Here is a 22,837-nt window from a genome sequence, read left to right as displayed (position 1 = left end):
TGTCTTGAATACTTCCTTCTTGATGGCCTCTAAAGTCTGTAATTAAAATTACCTACACTCAGTATTGTTGCTTTCCAATGGGAATTACAGCTGTATTTAGGTATGTTACAAAACTTACCTTCAGCGGCGCTGCAGTTCTGCCACTGGCCGTTTTTGCGACTTTGGCGCCTTTGAGAGGGGGACGGGATTAAAATGCGGTTTTCTCCTACCTGTCGAAGTCTATTTTTGTAAGGCTGTTTAGCTGCTGAAGAATAATCGATCCGACTTGCGTTTTATCAAGTTTTTTTAAAAACATCACTGGATAATTTAATTGCTGGAGTAAAATAAAAATCGACTTCTAAAGCCGTCAACGGGACGGATCTCATGTACGGGACAAAGCAAGGTAAGCCATTTATTTTACATATAAACGTGCTTCTTAGGTTGCGAAAAGGTGATTTAGGCCCCATACGAACCGGCAGTGTTTTTCCTGCCAATATGCGGTTCACCGCAAATGCAACGTTCCAATCGATCGCGTTCCACAAAATCCCACTCGCAAGATGATTTAAATGGCCATTAATTTACGGGAATTAAACACTAAATTCCGTCCTTGGCCTATAAATTCATGACAATGAGATTTAAAAATCATGTTATATTGTGAATTCTTGTGTGAATGTTATTTGGCCACTTCGGCTATTTAAAAATATTAACCTTTTCTTAAGAAATGGATAGATGTTTAGATCTAGTAATTGAATTTTGTAATTAGCTACAATTAGGTAACTAACTAATTATATGCTTTAATTTCCAGTCATCCAAGTAAGATCGTTTCATATTTGTTTCAGAATGCTTCAATCTATAATAACTGAAAATTTAATTCAGTTCTCTTAATTTTTAAGAAAGTTATGGGCTTTTGACTGCCCTTGATCACAGCTTTTGAGTTAAGTCAATGGAAAAGCAATAGGGAACAAGATGCTAATTTCCGAGTATGAAAATGGCCATAACGTTTTTAATACTGAAGATATGAAAGTGAATTTAGGTGTCAAATTAAAACTTTTTTTTTTTTTTTAATTTTTATTAGAAGCAATGTACATACATCTTAATCATAATATGCAACATATTACATTTCTTGTACAACTTTTTTTTTTTAAACTTTAAATAGAAAAATAAAATAAAAAAGAGAAAGAAGATAAGATTGTGGATAGTGGTGGAGAGTAGTCTGCAGTAGTTGGCGTTAAGTGAATGATAATGGTTAAGTAGACTGCGTGCTTGAAAATGAGAAAAGAAAAGAAGAAGAAAAAAGGTCCCACAGAAAAGGACGGCTTTAAGAAAAGGAAAAGAAAATAAGTAAGGAATCTAAAAAAGGTAAGGCTAAGCAAGAAGGAAAGGAAATGTGTCTAATTCATGACGATTCACACCCATCACCTAGTTCTAAAATAATTATTTTCCAGGGTTGTGTTGCACCATATTACACCTGTAACAAATCAATGAAAGGTGACCATATTCTTAAGAATTGCTCTTGTTTTCCTGCTAGAACAAGTCCCATTTCCTCAAGATGTAGTGTTTCCGACATATTTGTTATCCACATTTTAAACGTTGGGATAGGAGCGTCTTTCCAGAATTTAAGTGTTTTTTTGCCTTTATCAAACCGTAGTTTAATAAACATCTTTGAAATGTAGTTAGTTCGGAACAGGCTTTCATTGTTCCGAAAATAATTAATTCTGTATTTGGGTCCAGTCTTAATTTAAATATTTTTGAAAAGCTTTCAACATTTTCCTTCCAAAAATATCTGAAGTTTTGCACAGGAAACAAATGAATGTGCTATTGTTGCCTCTTTAGTTAGGCACATTTGGAATTTTTTTAATTTAATTTTGTTTTTGAGTAATATAATCTGTGTACAATTTTAAATTGGTTCAATATGTGTCTAACGTTGATCGAACATTCATGTATATATAACAAATAATTTTCCCATCTGTCCTTGGAGATTTCTATAGACAATTCTTGTTCCCATTCTTTCTTATACCTTCTGTCGAAGGTATGTCTATATTTAAAATAGTATTATAAAAATACGATGTTAAGTGATCCAATTCTGCCTGTCTATTCATGCTTTGTCCTAAAGTGTCCAGCTTCACATTTTGATAATCTTTTGAATGTTTTGTCAAATAATCTTGAGTTTGTAAATATCTAAAATATTGGTTACTTTCCAAATTGTATTTAAGCTGTAAATCTTGGAATGGTAAAACATTTCTAACCTTCCGCAGTAGGCTACCATGCAGAACCTTGTCGAATGCCTTACTGAAATCTATGTATACAACATCTGCAGTTCTGCCCTCATCGACCTTTTTGGTCATGTCTTCAAAAAATTCAATCAGATTTGTGAGACACGATGCTGACTATCCCTAATCAGCCCTTGCCCATCCAAATGCCCGCATAACCTATCCCTCAGAATACTTTCCAACTACAGATGTTAAGCTCACCAGCCTATAGTTCCCAGCATTTTCCCTGTAGCCCTTCTTGAATAGAGGCACAACATTTGCCAACCGCCAGTCTTCGGGCACCTCTCCTGTATTTAAGGACGACTCGTAAATTTCCTCTCTAGTCTCCCTCAATGTCGGATATATCTGATCAGGCCCTGGAGATTTCTCTACCTTCATACACGATATTACCTTCAGTACTTCTTTGACGGTAACACTGACTGCTCTCAAGACACTTCCATTGACTGCCCCAACTTCTTCTGTTCTTGTCTTTCTCCTCGGTAAATACAGCAGAGAAATACTCATTGGTGACCTTGCCCATCTCCTGTGGCTGCGCTCAGAGGTGACCACTTTGATTCTTGAGAGGTCCCACTCTCTCTCTAGTTACCCTTTTCCCCCTTATGTATTTACTAAACTAAGTGGGACCCATTGGGTCCCATGTTCAAACGGGAGAGCTGGTCCCCCTAACGCAATATTCCACCTCTCCACCAATTCCAATATTGGTGGCCAGTGGGAAGGGAGGGGGGGGGGGCTTTCTGGAGCGCTAGTATGGGTGTTATGGGCTGAAGGGACTGGTTTCCAGAGGGCGAGTATGGACATTGTGGGCCGAATGGATTCTTGGGCTGGCAGCTCAGTCATTCAAGCCTGGTGTGCTGGCAGCTCACTCACACACGGCTGGTGGGCTGACAGTTGACTCACGGCTATTCCTTAAAATTCCATTTCAAGCAGAGTGCAGGCCACCAAATCCAAATGCAGTTTCCTGCCATTTCAAGCAGGGAGCAAGGCCACCAAATTCAAATGCAGTTTCCTGCCATTTCAAGCAGGGTGCAAGACCACCAAATTCAAAAGCAGTTTCCTACCATTTCAAGCGGGGTGCAAGGCCACCAAATTCAAAAGCAGTTTCCTACCATTTCAAGCAGGGTGCAAGGCCACCAAGGTCTCCCTCCCTCATCTTGCAGAGACTGAGCCACGCCCACACTTTCAGGTTTTATAGTCCCTCCACCAGGGGCATGGCCTTCATGGCGGTGATTGACAGGAGAATCTCAAAAGATTTTAAACACTAGTAACTCTTTTATTTTTCATCGATGGGAAAAATCCTCTTGTCCTGCACAGCAGAGGGGGACTCTGAGTAAGATGGCCAAAAATCACAGCCGTAAGTGGTAGTGTTTTTTCTAAAATCAATATGCAGTGCAAACAGGAAGTGGACAAGATGAGACTTTTAATTATATAGATAAAGACTTTTGGGATTATCAATGCTATCCGCCACAGCTATCTCCTGGCCCCTTTCTGCCCTCTGATTTCTTTTTTCAGTTTACTCCTTAGTTCCCGAAACTCCTCCAAGGATGCATTTGATCCCAGCTGCCTACACCTGTCCCATGCATTCTTCTTGTTTATGAACAATGCCTGAATTTCCCTCATCAGCCAAGCTTCCTAACATTTGCCTGCTTTGCCCTTCACTCGAACTTGTTAAACAAATACTTTGGTTCTGTCTTCACTAAGGAAGACACAATCTCCCAAAAATACTAGGGGACCGAGGATCTAGCGTGACGGAGGAACTGAAGGGAATCCACATTAATCAGGAAATGGTGTTAGGTAAACTGTTGGGACTGAAGGCACATACAACCCAGGGCCTAGTGGCCTGCATCCCAGAGTACTCAAGGAGGTGGCCCTCGAAATTTTGGATGCATTGGTGGGCATTTTTTCAATATTTCTATAGACGCTGTGGACTAGAGGGTAGCTAATGTAATCCCACTTTTTAAGAAATGAGGGAGAGAGAAAACGGGGAATTATAGACCAGTTAGACTTACATCTGTAGTGAGGAAGATGCTTGAGTTGATTATTAAAGCAGCGCATTTGGAAAGCAGTGACAGGATTGGCCAAAGTCAGCATGGATTTATGAAGGGGAAATCATACTTGACTGGAATTTTTTGAGGATGTAACAAGTAGAATGGATAAGGGAGATCCTAGATGTGATTGATCTGGACTCAAGCCTTTGACAAGGCCCCGTACAAGAGATTAATGTGCAAAATTAGAGCACATGGTATTGGGGGTAGGGTATTGACGGATAGAGAACTGGTTGGCAGACAGGAAGCAAAGAGTAGGAATTAACGGGTCCTTTTCAGAATGGCAGGCAGTGGCTAGTGGGGTGCTGCAAGGATCAGTGCTGGGTCCCGTTATTTACAATATATATTAACGATTTAGACAAGTGAATTAAATGTAACATCTCCAAGTTTGCGGGTGACACAAAGCTGGTGGCAGTGTGAGCTGCGAGGAGGATGCTATGAGGCTGCATGGTGTCTTGGATTGAGTTGGGTGATGCATGGCAGATGTAGAATAATGTGGATAAATGTGAGGTTATCCACTTTGGTGGCAAGAACAAGAAGGCAGATTATTATGGGAAAAGTGTCAGATTAGGAAAAGGGGAGGAGCAATGAGACCTGGGAGTCACTGAAAGTAAGCATGCAGGTAGAACAGGCAGTGAAAAAAGCTGATAGCATGTAGACACAAAATGCTGGAGTAACTCAGCAGGACAGGCAGCATCATCTCTGGAGAGCTCAGGTATGGTGCTCCCCCTCCCGTTTCACCTTGTCCTGGGTGTGGGCGGCCCAGCGCAAATTAAAGATAGAATGTAGTCGGACATTGACAAATAGTATCCCCTCCCCTTCCCAGATCCCAAGTCTCCGACTACATTCTATCTCTGGAGAACAGTCTGAAAGGTCATGACCCGAAACGGAGATGGATTATAGAGAGGCAAAGCACTCCTTGGGCTAGTTGTGTGAAGTTAGAGATCATCAATGTGATATTCTGTCGTGAAAATGTTATTTTCTGTTTTCTCCCATTCCGCATTAGGGGTTTTTAAACTACCCAAGCAAAATATGAGGTGCATTAGGTTCCTGACCAGGAGATTTTTCGAGCTCAGATTGCGCTGGGCCTCACTCTGACAATGAAGGAGGCCCAGGACAGAAAGGTCAGATTGGGAATGGGAGGGGGAGCAAATGGGAGATCAGGTTGGTTAAGGTGGACTGAGCAGAGGTGTTCAGCGAAACGATTGCCGAGCCCTCCCCTGCCCACTTCTCCCACCAGTCTTACTGTCTCCGACCACAGTCTATTCCCGCCCACTCCAGTCTGAAGAAGGGACTCCCCCTCTCTTCCGAAACGTCACTTCCATCTCCTTCTCTCCAGAGATCTCTGCCTGTACCCGCTGAGAGTTACTCCAGCCTTGGGTTGTGTCTACCTTAGATTTTAAAACCAGCATCAGCATTTTTTTCTTCCACACAACAAATTGCTAATGATATTGTTGGCCCCTTCATGATTAACTTTAATCCCCTCTGCCAGGGTTCGGATGGGTTTTTTGATGTCGTTTATCTACTATTTCTTTTGATTGTTATTTTTGGTGTGTATTAACTTTTTGTCAATGATTAGTGATGTACAGCTCCTCCACAGAGAGGCTTAAAAGTAAAATCATAAATCCATGTTGACTTGGACTTTACTGCTATCCTGCCTCAGCCCCTGGGTAATAGAAACATAGAAATTAGGTGTCCAGCACTTGGTGTTGCCCTCCTCCACAGAAGCTGCATCAGCCCCTGGGTCGTCCAGCACTTGGTGTTGAGCTCATCATTGCAGCATCTGTGGCAATCACATCCTGTCCGCTTCACCGAGGGCGACTGCGCACGCGCAAACTCCTGCCTGTGGCAGCCGGACACGGCCCGTCTGAACGGCGCATGCGGAGAGAGCCGTTGGCACAAATTCGGACGAAGCGGTTGAGACGTCACAAAGGAGGTCACAACTGAACTTGATGGACGATTGGCAGCTCTTTCCTCCAATCGAGGGTGCGGACGTTGAGGGAGATGTGAAGGATGACGAATGGGCGAGTGGGGGCGGGGCGGAGAGGGAGGGGAGAGTTAGGTTGAGAGCGCTGGGGCATCGGCGGCTGCGCAATGGTCGCTCGAACTCGTTGACGCCGCTGTGCTCGGCCTCCACTCACCTGCCGCCGCCAGAGATGGCTCCCACATGCCGGTCGCTGGCAGCCAGTGTGGCCGCCGCCGTGCTCCTGCTCGGCTTCTGCTGTGGCGCGGCAACCGGCGTGCAAGATGAAGAGAAGGTCGATTCAGGAATTAAGGTAATGCCGTTGCCCGGGGTTGGAGTTGGGGGTTGGGGAGTTGTGTGGAAGCTCTGGCTCATGGAAGGGGGAGAGGGGAGGAGGAGGGGGGAGAGTGTGTGGGGAGAGGAGACCTCTGGTCCGACGGCCCGGTGTCTGGTGCCGGGCAAAGATCCTATAGCAAAGGATCTTTGGTGCCGGGTATAAGGTTCATACTGGGATCACATGGTCTGTGCCCGGCCCCTTCCAAGGAGTTGCTTCCAACCCCCATTCCGCTTCCTCATTGTACAATGATAAATGCCAGTCGATATCAGGTTCACCACAACCGAATTGTGACATACAGTGCATTGTTTAAAGGCGCAAGAAAAAACATGTACATGTTTACTGAAGGTAGGCAAAAGCGCCGGAGAAACTCAGCGGGTGCAGCAGCATCTATGGAGCGAAGGAGATGGGCAACGTTCCGGGCCGAAACTCGTCTTCAGACTGATGTAGGGAGGGGGAGGTTGGTTAAGCAGAGGTGCTCGGCAAAACGATCGCCAAGCCTATGCTTGATCTCACCGATGTAGATCAGCTGACATCTAGAGCAGAGGATGCAATAGATGAGGTTGGAGGAGGTGCAGATGATATGCGTGATATGCCATTTATTGTCACTATACATGTACAGTGAAAGTGAAAGCTGCTCGTACTCAGTGCATACATACAATTTAGCACAAAAAACAAGAAACAGAAAAAAAACAAAAAAGAAGGGAGAAGGGAGTGGGGGGGGGGGGGGGGGTGGGGGCGGGAATAGGTGCACAATTTCTGCGGCGCTACATACATATATACATATATACAGATGGAAGTCCGTGGTGTAGATGTCCATCAGGGAGGGGAGAGGGCAGCCAATGATCCTCTGCGCTGTCCTAGTTACCCTCTGAAGCCTCTCCCTGTCTGCCATGGTGCAGCTGCCATACCATGCTGTAATGCAGTATGTCAGCAGGCTCTCGATGGACGAGCGGTAGAAGGTCAGCAGCAGGTTAGAGTCCAGGTTGTGCTTCCTGAGGACCCTCAGGAAGTGCAGCCGCTGCTGAGCCTTCTTGATGACCGCTGTCGTGTTGCCCGTCCAGGAGATATCAGCAGCGATATGGACGCCGAGAAACCGGAAGGTGTTGACCCTCTCCACACACTCGCCGTTGATGTGTAGGGGGGCTAAGTCGGTGCTGTGCCTCCTGAAGTCGACAATGAGCTCTTTTGTTTTCCTGGTGTTCAGAGCCAGATTGTTTTCTGAGCACCAGGTTGTCAACTTCAGGACTTCCTCTCTGTAGGCTGCCTCGTCTCCCTTTGAAATAAGTCCGACCACAGTAGTGTCGTCAGCAAATTTGACGATGCGGTTGTTGTTGTGGGCCGGACTACAGTCGTAGGTGTAGAGACAGTATAAGAGGGGGCTTAGCACACAGCCCTGTGGGGAACCGGTACTCAACCTGCGAGTGGAGGAGAGGTGGGGGCCGAGTCTCACAGTCTGGGGCCGGTTGGTGAGGAAATCCTTTATCCAGGCACATGTGAGAGTGGGGAGGCCGAGAGTGACCAGTTTACCAATGAGAATGTCCGGAATGATTGTATTAAAGGCTGAACTAAAATCCACAAAGAGCATCCGGACGTAGCTCTGCCCCTGCTCCAGATGGCTCAGCACAGAGTGGAGAGCTACGGTAATGGCGTCTTCTGTGGATCTGTTTTGGCGATAGGCGAATTGGTGGGGGTCGAAGTCTGGTGGTAGATAGTCCTTGATGTGCTGGAGGACCAATCTCTCGAAGCACTTCGTGATTACCGGAGTGAGGGCCACAGGACGGTAGTCATTAAGGCTGGTGATGGGAGACTTCTTCGGCACAGGGACGATTGTGGCTGATTTTAGGCAGGACGGAATAACTGCCTGGTCCAGGGAGAGGTTGAAAATTCTGGTGAAGATGGCAGTGAGCTGGTGGGCGCACGCTTTGAGCACCTTACCAGGTACTCCATCTGGTAGCCTTCTTGGGGTTCACTGCCAGGAGCACCCGTCTGACATCGTGCTCCCTGACAGTGAGTGGAGTAGTACAGGAGCTAGGTGAGGGTGGAAACAGGGCTGTAGCAGGTGAGTGCTGCTGTTGTGATGTTTCAAAGCGGGAGAAGAAGCCATTTAGCTTTTCTGCCAGCGGCGCACTCAGGTCTTCTGACTTTGTGGCACAGCCTCTGTAGTTGGTAATGTCCTGTATGCCCCGCCATACCTCCCGTGTATTATTGCTGGACAAGTGGGACTCTATGCTCCTCTTATGGTCCGCCTTGGCTTTTTTAATACCACTTTTCAGATCGGCTCGAGCAGCCCTGTACAGAGCTCTGTCACCTGACCTGAAGGCAGCATCGCGGGCTCTGAGGAGTGTGCGGACCTGGCTGGACATCCAGGGTTTCTGGTTTGGGAAAACCCGTATGTTGGGAAAACCTGTATGTTTTGATGAACCGCATGAAGCAGATGAACCTCTGTTGCACCTGCAACGACTGCTTGGGTCCTTGAATGGAGTCAAAGGGGGAGTTAAAGTGACAAATGTAGTATCTCCTGCGGTTGCAAGGGAAAGTGCCCGGGGAGGGGGGGGGAAGGGTGGGAAGGGAAGAATTAACCAGGGAGTTACGGGAGGGAGCGGCCTTCGTGGAAAGCAGACGGGGGGGGGGGGGGGGGGGGGGGGGGGGGAAGGGGGGAAAGATGTGGCGAGTGGTGGGATCATGTTGGAGATGGCAAAAATGACGGAGGACTATTTGTTGTATGTGACGGCTAGTGGGGTGGAAGGTGAGGACCAGGGGGACTCTGCCCTTGTTACGAGTGGGGGGAATGGGGAGAGAGAGCAGTGTTGCGGGGTATTAAAGAGACGCTGGTGAGAGCCTCATCTATAGTTGGGGAGGGGGACCCCCATTCCCTGAAGAATTAGGACATTTCCGATGCCCTGGTGTGGAACGCCTCATCCTGGGAGCAGATGTGGCATAGACGGGGGAATTGGGAGTAGGGGACGGAGTCCTTACAGGAAGCAGGGTGAGAAGAAATGGAGTCTAGATAGTTATGGGAGTCGGTGGGTTTATAGTGGATGTCGGTCACAAGTCGGGCACCTGCGATGGAGATAGTGAGGTCAAGAAATGGTAGGGAAGTGTCGGAAATGGCTCAGGTGTATTTGAGTGCCGGATAGGTTAGTGGTGAAGTTGATGAAGTCAGCGAGTTGTGTGTGGGTGCAGGAGGTAGCACCAATGCAATCGTCGATGTAGCGGAGGTAGAAGTCGGGGATAGGGCCCTGGTACATCTCGAACATGGATTGAACCGGAGGGCTTTGCCCTCCCAAGCCTCCAACCTCATCGTTCCCCAGCTGCTAGGGTGCAGACTGCCCAAGTGGAATATGAGGAGCTGCTCCAATTTCCGGTGGTGCTCACTCTGGCCATGGAGGAGGCCCAGGACAGAGAGGTCGGATTCGGAATGGGAGGGTTGAAGCAGTTGAAGTGCGAGAGATCAGGTTGGTTAATGCGGACCGAGCGGAGGTGTTCGGTGAAACGATCGCCAAGCCTACGCGTGGTCTCACTGATGTTGATCAGCTGACATCTAGAGCAGTGGATGCAATAGATGAGGTTGGAGGAGATGCAGGTGAACCTCTGTCGCAGCTGGAGCGACTGCTTGGGTCCTTGAATGGAGTCGAGGGGGGAGGTAAATCGACAAGTGTAGCCCTCTTGCGGTTGCAAGGGAAAGTGCCCGGGGAGGGGGTGTTGTGGGAGGGAAGGGAAGAATTGACCAGGGAGTTACGAAGGGAGCGGTCTTCGCGGAAAGCAAGTTACAGAGGGAGCGGTTTTTGCGGAAAGCAAAGTTCACTGTTCACTGAAGTTATACTTTCCAATCTTTTGCCATCTCCAGCATTCCGTCCATCATATGAAAGTTAAGGCTCTGCAGCTACATATCCAAGTACCCTTTTTTTTTTAATCAACCCCATCCCCCTTGCACGAAAACCCTCTAATAAGTGAGTTCGGTATTCTGACTGCGCATGCCCAGGTCATAGGTCACTAGCAATAAAACAGTCTTGACAACGGTGGTGCTGCATGGTGTGCAGGCTTGCGTTTCATCCGTGATCGGGGTCGGCTCTCCGTCGTTGCGGGAGCAGTTGCTGTTGGGCCATCCCCGTCCCCTCCCCGGTGTCCCAATCCTGTCCGGAGGTGTCCACGGTGGCCCTGGGCTGGCAGGTTGGCCAGCAGCCCTCCACCTCCACCCCCCTCCCCTCAGTCCGACACCGAGATCCTGCTGAAGATGGGCAGCCGCCAGCCCTTCTCGAAGATGGTCGACTGTGAGCCGCTGCTGCTGAAGTCGTCCTGATCGGAGAGAGAGTCTACAGACGGGCTCCTGCCGGTCATGGAAAGCCGGGCGCTTGCTGGAGCTGCATTTACTGTTGGTGATGATGGTACTGGCAGCAGCAGCAACCTCCTCCCCCTCCCTTGCCCAGCCCCAAGCTCAGAGTCTGGGCCAGCTCCAACTCCAGGTCGGGGCCAAAGGCAGTCCGCAGCCCGGCCCAGTCTAGCGCCGGGCCGGAGGAGCCCGAGCCCAGGCTGGCGCTCCTCCTCAGACGAGGCCGGAGCCCTCGCTCCTCCTCAGGATTGGGGATGAGGTGGCAGTGGGTACCGTAGGGGCAGAAGCTGGTGGTGTGCAAGGGTACGGCTTGTACTTGGGGTAGCGGCTGAGGCTGCGGGCAAACTGGCACTTGTCGCCATAGCGGCCTATCAGGGAGCGGGTTCCTGTGGAGTTGGAGCGGGGTTGGGCTGGCGTTGGCTGTGGGTCTGGGGCCTCTGGTGTTGTCGGTTGGCTCGGCGAGAGAGGTGGAGATGAGCTGGGGTTGCCGCTTCTCCGCATTGGACCTGGGGGCTGGTGGGGGGAGGGGGGTAGGCCCGGGGACTGTCCAGTGGCGGTTTGGCAGTGCTGGTGCGTCTTGGTTGCTGCATTATGAAGTTAATTCAAAATCTTTTGAATTTTAATTGGTCATTTAAGCTGACTTACATTTTGATCAATTGAGAATTGTATAATTTATGCACTTAATGTATTTTAAATGTACAAAGTTTTTGTAAATGTGGAACACTTCATCTATACAACAACCTTAAACAGCAGTGAGGTGAAAGCTTTTTTTATCTATGAGATGTATGGGAAAACAATTTGATTAAGGGAACATTGCTAGTTTGAATCCTGAGAAAATGCTGGTCCTTGAATTGTAGTTTAGTTTATTGGCACATGTACTGAGGTACAGTGAAAAACTTTTGCTGCATGCTATCCAGTCAATGAAAAAAAAACTATACATGGTTACAATCAAGCTGTCCACACTGTACAGATAAAGGATAAAGTGATAAATAATCCCTAGTGCTAGTGAAAGTTTGATTAAAGATGATCTGAGATAGATGGTACGTCAGGACCATTCAGTCCAGTTGCCTGATAACAGCTGGGAAGAAACTGTCCTTGAATCTGGAGGTATGTATATTTACACTTTATCTCTTGGCCGATGGGAGAGGAGAGAAGAGGGAGTGTCTGGAGTCAGACTCATCCCAGATTATGCTGGTGGCTTTGCCGAGGCAGTGTGAAGTGTAGATGGAGTCAGTGAAAGGGAGGCTGGTTTGTGTGATGGTCTAGGCTGCGTCCACAATTCTCTGCAATTTCTTGCGGTCTTGGATGGCACTGTTCCCAAATCCTTTCCCTGGCTTTCCCTGGCGCCTATGTTGAAGTTTGTGAGAGTTGTTGGGGACATGCTGAATTTCCTAAGCCTTCTAAGAAGTAGAGGCATTAGTGTGTGGCCATTAGAAATAATTATCATTGTGTCCCTTTTATATGAACACAGCACATGTGTAGACTGAATAATTTGCAGCAGTTTATTGTTGACAATCATTTAAGCATATTCTGCGGATGATTACGTCAGGAATATGTGCTGAGGAGTTTTGTATAATTGGAGAGAAATTTCTCTCCAATTATACAAAACTCCTCAGCACATATTCCTGACGTAATCATCATATTCCTGACGTAATCATCACATATTCCTGACTCAGCACATATTCCTGACGTAATCATCCGCAGAATATGCTTAAATGATTGTCAACAATGAAGTAAATTTAAGACCTCTTCTGTGACCTGAAAGATTAACAATATTAAAAATGTACATTGAGTTTAACCAAGATCTTTGCAAGGTATGTCAGGATAACATTTTGCATATATTATGTTAATTCAAAATCTGATAAGGGTTTTTTGACAGCTGATATTTTTGCTCACAAGATTAAAAATAGATGTAGAGTTACTTAAATGATTGGCAGTCTCCCAGTCCAGATGGATGCATCTTGGGTTACTGAGAGAAGTAATGGTGGAAATTAAAGTCACTTACGCCCCAGACTTCTGACTACCCTTGGATATGGCTGAGATGGGAAATGACTTGTACAATTACACCTTTATTTCAGAAATGGGAAGGGGAAAGTGCAGGTCTGTCAGCCTAATATCAATTATTAGGAGTTTCAAAAATCTGAAATCAGATTTATTATTTAGAATAATTTGGGCTTATGTGAAAGCCAACATGAATAACAACATTTTTGTTTTGACCAATTTGAGTTATTTTGGTAATGTTAAGGATCATGAGGTGGATGTCTATTACTAATGGGTATTTGGGGATAAAATGCCACAATGTGTTAAAGTTGAATGCAATGACATTAAATAAAGTGGTGTGTATGTAAAATGACTAGATACAGAAATATAGTAGACAAGGGAACTCCTATATTGAAAACGTTTCCAGTGGTTTTCACTAGACTTTAGATTTATTTTTTGTTTGATAATTTTGGTTTGCAGATGACTTAAAAGTGTAGAAATGAGCTAAGAAAAGGAAAAGCAAAATACTTCAGAAAGGCACTGGTAGACTGGTGATATAATTCAGCCTGTTATTATATCGGAAGTACCAAATAAATGTACTATTTATTTATCGGAAGTATCAAATAAATGATCTATCTTAGTCTCCTCATGGGATTCCCACAGCATCACAAACTTGTCTTCACTCCATATGATATTAAAAAGGCATTGGAGCACTGGATACAGCAAAAGTTGTGGAACTAGACAACATCCCAGCTGAGTACTGGAGATGTCTATTCCTAACCAAGCTGCTCCTGTACAGTTAATATATCCACAATTTGGAATGGTCTTGGAAAAGTTCCAATGAAGTATAAGCACCATCGTAAACTGGTTGAGCAGTGCGGCATGTAATTTCTTGGACTGGCAATTCTGCGAAATTGGGACTGGAATTTTTTTATTTTCTTTGTTCATGCTTCTGTTTGGTTGCTTATGTAATTTCAGGTATAACAAAACTTAACTTCAGATAGGCACATGGAAGTGCAGGGAACAGAGGGATATGGATCATGTACCGGCAGATGAGATCAGTTTAACTAGGTATTATGTTTGGCACAAACATTGTGATCCAAAGGCCTGTTTCTGTGTTATACTGTTTTATTTTCTAAATTTAGATCTAAATTGAAATCTAAATTCACGTGCGTATAATTATCCTTTCAACATTACCATATGTGACTGGCTTTTCATACAACAATATTCATGAAATGTTTTTATATGCATGTATTGAAATGTGTCTAGATTTGGGGTTTGAGAAATTTTTAAATTGACAAATTGAAAAGCAATTTTTTATGTCAGAACTAAGCAACTGAGGCATTTTGGTACTGATGCTCTGATCCTCAGCAGAACCTCTGAAAATTCACAAATTTGTCTAGCAACAAGCAGCTTCAGTAAAAGAATATCAAAGGGATAGTGTCTGCTATTGTCAGTTTTGGTGCTCAGCCCATTTCTGGGAAATTGCGAAATAGGTAGTTTAAGCTCTGTTTGGATGAATCATTAATGCTGAATCACCTCAAAAGAAGCAGAACCTAAAACAAAAACTGCTTCTAAATTGAGTTTTTTTGTGGAAGTAACGAAGAACATTGAAGGTAGTAGAGAAGATGAGGTTTACATGGACTTCAGTAAAGCTTTTGATAAGTTTGCACATGGTAGACTGGCCTTGAAGTTAAAGCGCAAAGCTTCCAATACATACAGGCAAACTGGATGCAAAATGAACTTGGTGTTAGGAGGCAGTAGTTTGTTGAGTGCAACTGTTTTTCTAACTGGAAGTCTGTAACAAGTGGTGTACCGTAGGGATTGGTGCTGGGCCCTTTGTAATATCTATAAATAACTTGTTTGCAACTATCAATGATGTACGTTTGCAGACAAAAATATTGATGAAGTCTTGGATGGCAAAGAAGGTTGTCTAAGGATCACTTAAAGTTGGGCTGAGCAGGGACAGATGAAATGTAACCCAGACAAATTTGAAATGTACTTTGGTAAGTCAAATTCTAATAGATTATATAGAGTTAATGGCAGAGATCTTGCAGGTTTGGGGGGGTGATATACAGTGGTCATTGGGGTGCGAGTCGATAGCACACTGAAACATGGATAAGGTAGTTGAGAAGGCATTGGGTGTGCCTGTCTTCATGGACTAAGGTAGTGAGTTTGAGAATTGGGATGTTATGATATAGCTGTACAAACTTATTTGGTTAGACAGCACTTGAAGTATTGTGTACAGTTGTGATTGTCACACTACAGGAAACATACAGTAGCAATAGAGTGAGTGCAGAAGAGATTCACCAGGATGTTTTCTGGAAGGGGGCTGTAGTTTTAAAGATATATTATATTAAATGGGGTGTATTTATTACTGAAATGTAGGACCCTGAGGGGTGACCCGGTGGAGAGTTATAAAATTGAGGGGAATAGATACAGTGCCGTCCATAATGTTCTGGGCAGGCTCATAATTTATTTATTTGCCTCTGTACTCCACAATTTGAGATTTATAATAGAAAAATAAATCAAGTGGTTAAAGTGCACATTGTCAGTTTTTAATAAAGGCCATTTTTACAGCAGTGTTTATAAATAGTCCACCCCCATTTCAGGGCACCATAATGTTTGGGACGTAGCAATGTAACATAAATGAAAATAGTCATGTTTAGTATTTTGTTGCATATTCTTTGCATGCAATGACTGCTTGAATCTGATCATGGACATCATGGTGGCTTCTCTGGTAATGCTCTGCCAGGCCTGTAGTACAGCCATCTTTAGCTTATAACCATATAACTTATGCTTGTTTTGGGGGCTTCAATTTTCTTTTCAGCATATAAAAGGCATGCTCATTTGGGTTCAGAACGGGTGATTGACTTGGCCACTCAAGAATTGACCATTTTGTAGTTTTGAAAAACTCCTTTGTTGCTTTAGCAGTATGCTTGGAATAATTGTCTTGCTGTAGAATGGACCACTGGCCAATGAGTTTTGAGGCATTTGTTTGAACTTGAACAAACACAGATAGGATGTGTCTATACATTTCATAATTCATGATGCTACTACCATCAGCAGTTGTGTCATCAATGAAGATAAGTGAGCCAGTACCTTCAGCAGCCATACATGCCCAGGCCATAACACCCCCACCATCATGTTTTGCAGATGTAATGGTATGCTTTGGATCTTGGGCAGTTCCTTCGCTCCTCTATATTTTTCTCTTGCCATCACTCTGATATGTTAATCTTTGTCTCATTTGTCCACAAGACCTTTTTCCACAACTGTGGTTGCTCTTTTAAGTACTTCTTGGCAAACTAACCTGGCCATCCTATGTTTGCGGCTACCCAGAGATTTGCATCTTGCAGTGAAGCCTCTGTGTTTCTGTTCATGAAGTCTTCTGCGGACAGTGGTCATTGTCAAATCCACACCTGATTTGCTGAAGAGTGTTTCTGATCTGTCGGACAGCTGTTTGGGTTTTGTTCGTTATTATAGAGAGAGTTCTTCTGTCATCAGCTGTGGAGGTCTTCCTTGGCCTGCCAGTCCCTTTGCGATTAGTAAGCTCACCAGTGCTCTTTCTTCGTAATGATGTTCCAAACAATTGAGTTTGGTAAGCCTAAGGTTTGGCTGATGTCTCTATCAATGTTATTCTTGTTTCTCAGTCTCATAATGGCTTATTTGACTCATTGGTCCTCATGTTGATAAATATCAATAAAAATTTCCAAAGGTGATCGAAAGACTGGAGGAAAGTCTAGGTGCTGAGAGCTCTCTTATACGTGCATTAAGGAGGCAATTAAACACACCTGAGCAATTACAAACGCCTGTGAAGCCATGTGTCCCAAACACTATGGTGCCTTGAAATTGGGGGGACTATGTATAAACACAGCTGTAATCTCTACAGGGTGAAACCAAAATGTATAAAAATGACCTTTAATAAAATCTGACAATGTGCACATTAACCACATGTGATGTTTCTATTACAAATCTGAAATTGTGTACAGAGGCAAATAAATAAATGATGGGTCTTTGTCCCAAACATTATGAAAGGCACCGTAGTTGGAGTCTTTTTTCCAGGACAATGAAGTCAAGACTGTGAGTGGGGGGTCATTTAAAGGTGGTCCGTGAGGTATGTATTTCACACGGGGGCGGGGCATCTGGAACAATTACAATATTTTATAGGTATTTACACATGTACTTTGATAGGAAGGGCAAAGAAGTTTCATGTCTTGTGTGGACAAATAGGATCGGAGTTAAAGGGGATCACAGTCCTGTGCACTACCTAGATGTACAGCCATTTGTCCCAACCCCCCCCCCCCGCCCCCCCCCCTTCCAGCCATATTCTTTCCTCTGACCACATTTTGTGCCTCTTCTCTCCTTATCTAAAACATTGTCGTTTCATCTCCAACCATCTGCCAATCAAAAACCTCCCTTGCCTTTGACCCCCACTTGTCAGGTTTTGTCCCATCCCCCCACCCCCCCCCACCCCTCTTCTAGCGCTCTCCGCCTCCCCCCCCCCCCCATCCCCATCAGTCTCAAACAAACATCACCCATCTTTTGTTTAAGAAAGAACTGCAGATGCTGGAAAAATCGAAGGTAGACCAAAAATGCTGGAGAAACTCAATGGCTGAGGCAGCATCTATGGAGAGATGGAATTGCTGATGTTTTGGGTCGAGACCCTTCTTCAGCCATCTTTTGTTCTCCAGAGATGCTGCCAGACACACTGGGTTACTCCAGCATTTTTTGTCTTTTTTTTGTAAATACATAGCGGTTTTGATGATTAATTCTGGTTTAATAATCCTGAGTATTGGGTGGCATTAGAACTCTCCTAGTAACACGATAATAATTATTAAATGCTAACTGACGGGTTCCCATTGTGATGCCCCTGACCCCCCCCCCATCCCCCCCCCCCCATCATCCCCTCACCACCCCCCACTCTGCCCCTTGCCCTTCCCCCCCCCCCCCCCCCCCCCCACCCCACCCTCACTCACTCCATCCCCTGTGAACCCCCCCACCCCATCCACTCTTAGCGGCTCTCCGGGGGCGCAGCCATTCCCATCTATTGAGTTCCCATTGTGGCGTAGAACACGCAGGTAATCCTGCGCAGGCGCAGCTGACGGGCATGGGAAGTGGAAAATGGATTTATTACAGCTTAAAATGTGAATAAAATATGACACCAATTTAAACATTAAAGATGAGATTTATTGCGTCTCTTGTTGCGTTCTGCTGCTCATTGCGTCTCGTGTCTCTTTGCAGTTGATGAAAAAAAAGACACAATTTTGATATCGAGACATTATTGAGTGGTCAAACTTTAACTTGAAGAAAATCAGAGAATTTACCTCAGAAGTCATCGTTCAACCAAGCACGCGTTTAATGGCAACATTCTTGGTTGATGTTCCATCCTTCAGGAAAACGTTGATATTTTCCTTCACCTTTCCTCGGCTAAGAGCCACATATAGTTGTCCATGCTTCAATACCGGTTTCTCGAGGAATATCAACACTTTCTCCATTGTTTGTCCTTGCGCTTTATGGATCATCATAGCAAAAATTGACTGAATCGGGAATTGGCTCCGCCTTCTGTCAAATTGAGCGTTATCCTAGCAATGAGAACAATGTCATCTTTGAAGGCTCCCATGTTGATTCTTGCAATGATCAGATTATTGTGTAGCTCTTCTGCAATCATCCTCGTTCCATTACATGGTTTTGGGGGTTCCAAATTTCTCATTAACATGATCAGAGATCCCCTTTGCAACTCCAATTTGTGTAGTTGTAATCCAGAGATCTCGAGTGAATCGAGGAATTCTGTTGGGAAGTGAATAGCATTAGCTCCCTCAGTGACAGCATTGAAAGAAAAGTACTACTTAATGATTCCAGGGAACCGTCTGATACATGGCGAATTGACGCTTCTCATCGTATCGATGTGCGGAACCAAGATACAATTGTCGGAAAATAATTCTGCGGGATTGTCAAATGCGGGATGGATGAAATCAATACAATCCTCCAGTGTTTTTGCTGGTAGAACTATGTCTTCTGGCATTTCGATTTCATCGTCTTCATTCTTTAAAATCTTGTCTTCAACTTTCAACAAAAAATGAGAATAGCCACCTTCTCCCTCAATCGCATATTCGTCTGCAATTGGAACTTGGTGAAAAGTCTCTACAAGTAGGATTTCTTGATGCAGGATTCTTTTTCATCAGCATCATTTCCCCTTTTCACTACAGTTGTCAACAAATGGTAAGAATGCCACCAAAAGGCTTAGTGTTTGTACATACATCTTGAAATGGGTAACATTTCGGGCCGAAACCCTTCTTCAGACTGATAGGGGGTGGCAGGGAGAAGGAAGGAAAAAAGGAGGAGGAGCCCAAGGGCTGGGGGATGGGAGGAGACAGCTCGAGGGCTAAGGAAGGGGAGGAGACAGCAAGGGCTAATAAAATTGGGAGAATTCAATGTTCGTGCCCTCCGGATGCAGGCTCCCCAAGCGGAATATGAGGTGCTGTTCCTCCAATTTCCGGTGTTGCTCACTCTGGCAATGGAGGAGACCCAGGACAGAGAGGTCGGATTGGGAATGGGAGGGGGAGTTGAAGTGCTGAGCCACCGGGAGGTCAGGTAGGTTCTTGCGGACCGAACGGAGGTGTTCAGCGAAACGATCGCCCAACCTCCGCTTAGTCTCACCGATGTTAATCAGCTGACATCTAGAGCAGTGGATGCAGTAGATGAGGTTGGACGAGATTCAGGTGAACCTCTGTCGCATCTGGAACGACTGCTTGGGTCCTTGAATGGAATCGAGGGGGGAGGTAAAGGGACAGGTGTTGCATTTCTTGTGGTTGCAACGGAACGTGCCCGGAGAGGGGGTTGTAAGGGAGGGGAGGGAAAAATTGACAAGGGAGTTGCGGAGGGAGCGGTCTTTGCGGAAGGCAGACATTGGGGGGAGATGGGAAGATGTGGCGAGTGGTGGAGTCACGTTGGAGGTGGCGAAAATGACGTAGGATTATTTGTTGTATGTGACGGCTGGTGGGGTGAAAGGTGAGGACTAGGGGGACTCTGCCCTTGTTGCGAGAATGGAAGAGACCCTGGTGCGAGCCTCATCTATGGTGGAGGAGGGGAATCAGGGAACGGGGATTCCCCTCCTCCACCATAGATGAGGCTCGCACCAGGGTCTCGTCCATACCCCGCAACACTACTCTCTCTCCTCATCCCCGCACTCACAACAAGGGCAGTCCCCCCCCCCCTAGTCCTCGCCTTTCGCCCCACCAGCCGTCACATAGAACAAATAATCCTACGTCATTTTCGCCACCTCCAACGTGGGGAGCCTGCATCCGGGGGGCATGAACATTGAATTCTCCCAATTTTGTTAGCCCTTGCTGTCTCCTCCCCTTCCTTAGCCCTCAAACTGTCTCCTCCCATCCCCCAGCCCTCGGCTACACCCCTTTTTTTTCCTTCCTTCTCCCTGCCACCCCGATCAGTCTGAAGAAGGGTTTCGGCCCGAAACGTTACCTATTTCCTTCGCTCCATAGATGCTGCTGCACCCGCTGAGTTTCTCCATCATTTTTGTGTACCTATTAATTTCACTGTTATCGGCAACAGCCATATCGCCTTAACTTCTAACTTTGGAGAGGATCAAATTGGTGATAAATGCTTTTCCCGTTCCTCCTGGTGAATCAATTAATAACATTGAAGGAAGTTTCCTTTTCGAGCAGTTGCACACCTGGTCATACACTGCTTTCTGCTCAGCATTCAGCAGAGGCTCATTCTCCTCAACAAATTGCTGTTGTTCAGATCTATTGTATTGCAATTCTTGCAGCAATTCTGGATTGTCATCATCAAGGTGCATCCTTCCATTTTTTGGTCGTGGAAAATGAAAGCATTCCATTGTTTTGCTGTAATTCTTAAGCTTGTCTTGAATATACAACAGAGCCAAATCATAATGCTTCTCATCAATCACGATATTAGGATCACTCATTGTTCTCCATTCTTTGTACTTGAGGCAGGGGGCTGTCGGCGGTGGGGGGGGGGGGGGGAGGGGATCGTCCTGCAGCCGGGGGAGGGGGGCAGCTTCAGTCGGGGGTTGTCAGCGCTGGTGGGGGGGGAGCATCCTGCAACTGGGGGAAGGGGGTGTTTTCAGGCGGGGGGGCTGATAGGGGTCGATGGCGGGGGGGGGGGGGGGGGGAGGCATTACTGCAGCATGTGGGAGGGGGACGGCTTCAGGATGGAGCTGGTGGGGGTGGGAAGTGTCCTGCAGCCGGGGGGAAGGGGGGGGCTTCAGACGGGCTGTCGGGGGGCCAGTGGGCGGTGGGAGGGATGGAGAACTGCCATGGACTTTTTCCCTGCCATGGCCTACCGCTGCCGCTCCCCATTGGCTTCAGGCGGGGACCGGTGGGGGGGGGGGGCTTACTGCAGCCGGGTGCAGGGACGGCTTCAGGCAGGAGTGTCCTGTAACCGGCGGAGGGGAACGGCTTTAGGTGGGGGCTGGGAAGCATCCTGGAGCTGGGGAAGGGGATGGCTTCAGGTTGGGGCTGTCGGGGGCCTGTGGGGGGGGGGGGGAGTGTGTCCTGCAGCCGGCGGAAGCGGACGGCTTCAGGCTGGGGCTGTGGGGGGCAAGTGGGGGAAATGGAGCGCTGCCGTGTCCTACCGTTGCTGTGGCCTGCCGGCTTCGGGGGGGTTGACGTCACTTGAGGCGCGTGGAAGATGTGTGTGAGACGGCTCGGAGCAGACGCAGTGTGACGTTGTCAGCGAAAGCTGGTCATGTGTGTGTGACTTGGACTAGAATATCTAGCCCCCAGCCCTATCCACTCACACATAGCCCCCAACTACAGAGGGGAGGGGGTGTTAGAGAGGGAGGGAGAGAGGGAGGGATGCAGTAGAGAGGGAGGGGGAGGACAACTTGTTCTATTTGATCTTATTTGATTGTGCACGCCAGGTTGATTGCATTCTTGGAAACACGTGAAGGTTGCAATCTCCCACCCTGTCCCATTGTGATGTCATATGTAAATGAGATCCATTGTGATTGGACGTCTGTGAGATGGCACAGTGACACATCAATGGAAAGTGCTGCAAAGTTTATTTTTTGAAATAAACAATTAAAAAACCTCGGAAATATAGGTTGGAATGTGACGGGCAGATGTTTATCCTGTTGAGGGAAAAGATGTGAGTAGCATGTGTGAAAATGGGAAGGCTGAGGCCAAGCATTTTGGAAGATCATGACAATATCACTCCAGAATTACTAAATCCAGCCAAATTGTTTACTCAGCATTAACTTGGTTAAGTGAGTCATTGCAATGTGGAAATTGGTTATTAACAATAATTGTAGATGAGATAAATGTTTGTTTCAAAATGCTAATATAACACATTCATTTGTAGGATGTACAAAGTTGAATAAATTTTGGAGCGATATATTTGATATATTTACAAAGCTTTTCAAGTCAAGAATAGAACCTAATACGGAATGGATTATATTTGGAATAATAGTAGAAGATATCAATTTAAATAAAGACCAAAAAGTTTTTTTTAATTATGGGTTAATAATTGGAAAGAAATTGATACTTAAATTTTGGAAAAATACAGCTATACCAACTATTAAAATGTGGATTAGGAATATGATGGACATAGCACGAAGAAATGAGACTCCGACTAATAGATAAATATGACCAATTCTTAAGGAGTTGGTCCCCTTTCATCGAATTTTTGGAATCATGTGATGCAGCGGTACCATAAAGATTACTGATTTCAGGTCAGGTCGTGGATAGATTTACATCTCCGAATAAAGATTTGAAAATTTCTTTTTTAAGGGTCTTTCTCTCCTATTTCTACTTTCTACTCTTTCTTTTCTTAAATACACACTTCACGTTTTTCTATTTCCTCTTTTTCATTTTTTTTCCTTGTTTTTCTTACTTCCTTTTCAAAAACATAAAACTAGAGGTTGTACATAGAATGTATTACATTATGACATAGTTG

At 45.8% G+C, this 22,837-nt stretch overlaps 1 protein-coding gene across 1 annotated transcript in view; it reads left to right on the top strand.

The window, feature by feature from the left end:
• The first annotated feature begins 6,358 nt into the window (after positions 1-6,358).
• The window catches only part of tmem165 (transmembrane protein 165), a 33,392-nt gene continuing 16,913 nt past the window's right edge, over positions 6,359-22,837 (top strand). The window contains exon 1 of the mRNA XM_055636006.1: positions 6,359-6,567. Within this exon, the coding sequence (XP_055491981.1) occupies positions 6,448-6,567 (120 nt within the window). The 5' untranslated portion in view covers positions 6,359-6,447. The remainder of the gene's footprint in view (positions 6,568-22,837) is intronic.

This window comes from Leucoraja erinacea, chromosome 1 (assembly GCF_028641065.1).
Source record: "Leucoraja erinacea ecotype New England chromosome 1, Leri_hhj_1, whole genome shotgun sequence".
Classification (NCBI taxonomy): Eukaryota; Metazoa; Chordata; class Chondrichthyes; order Rajiformes; family Rajidae; genus Leucoraja; species Leucoraja erinaceus.
This window is presented reverse-complemented; position numbering and strand designations above follow the sequence as displayed.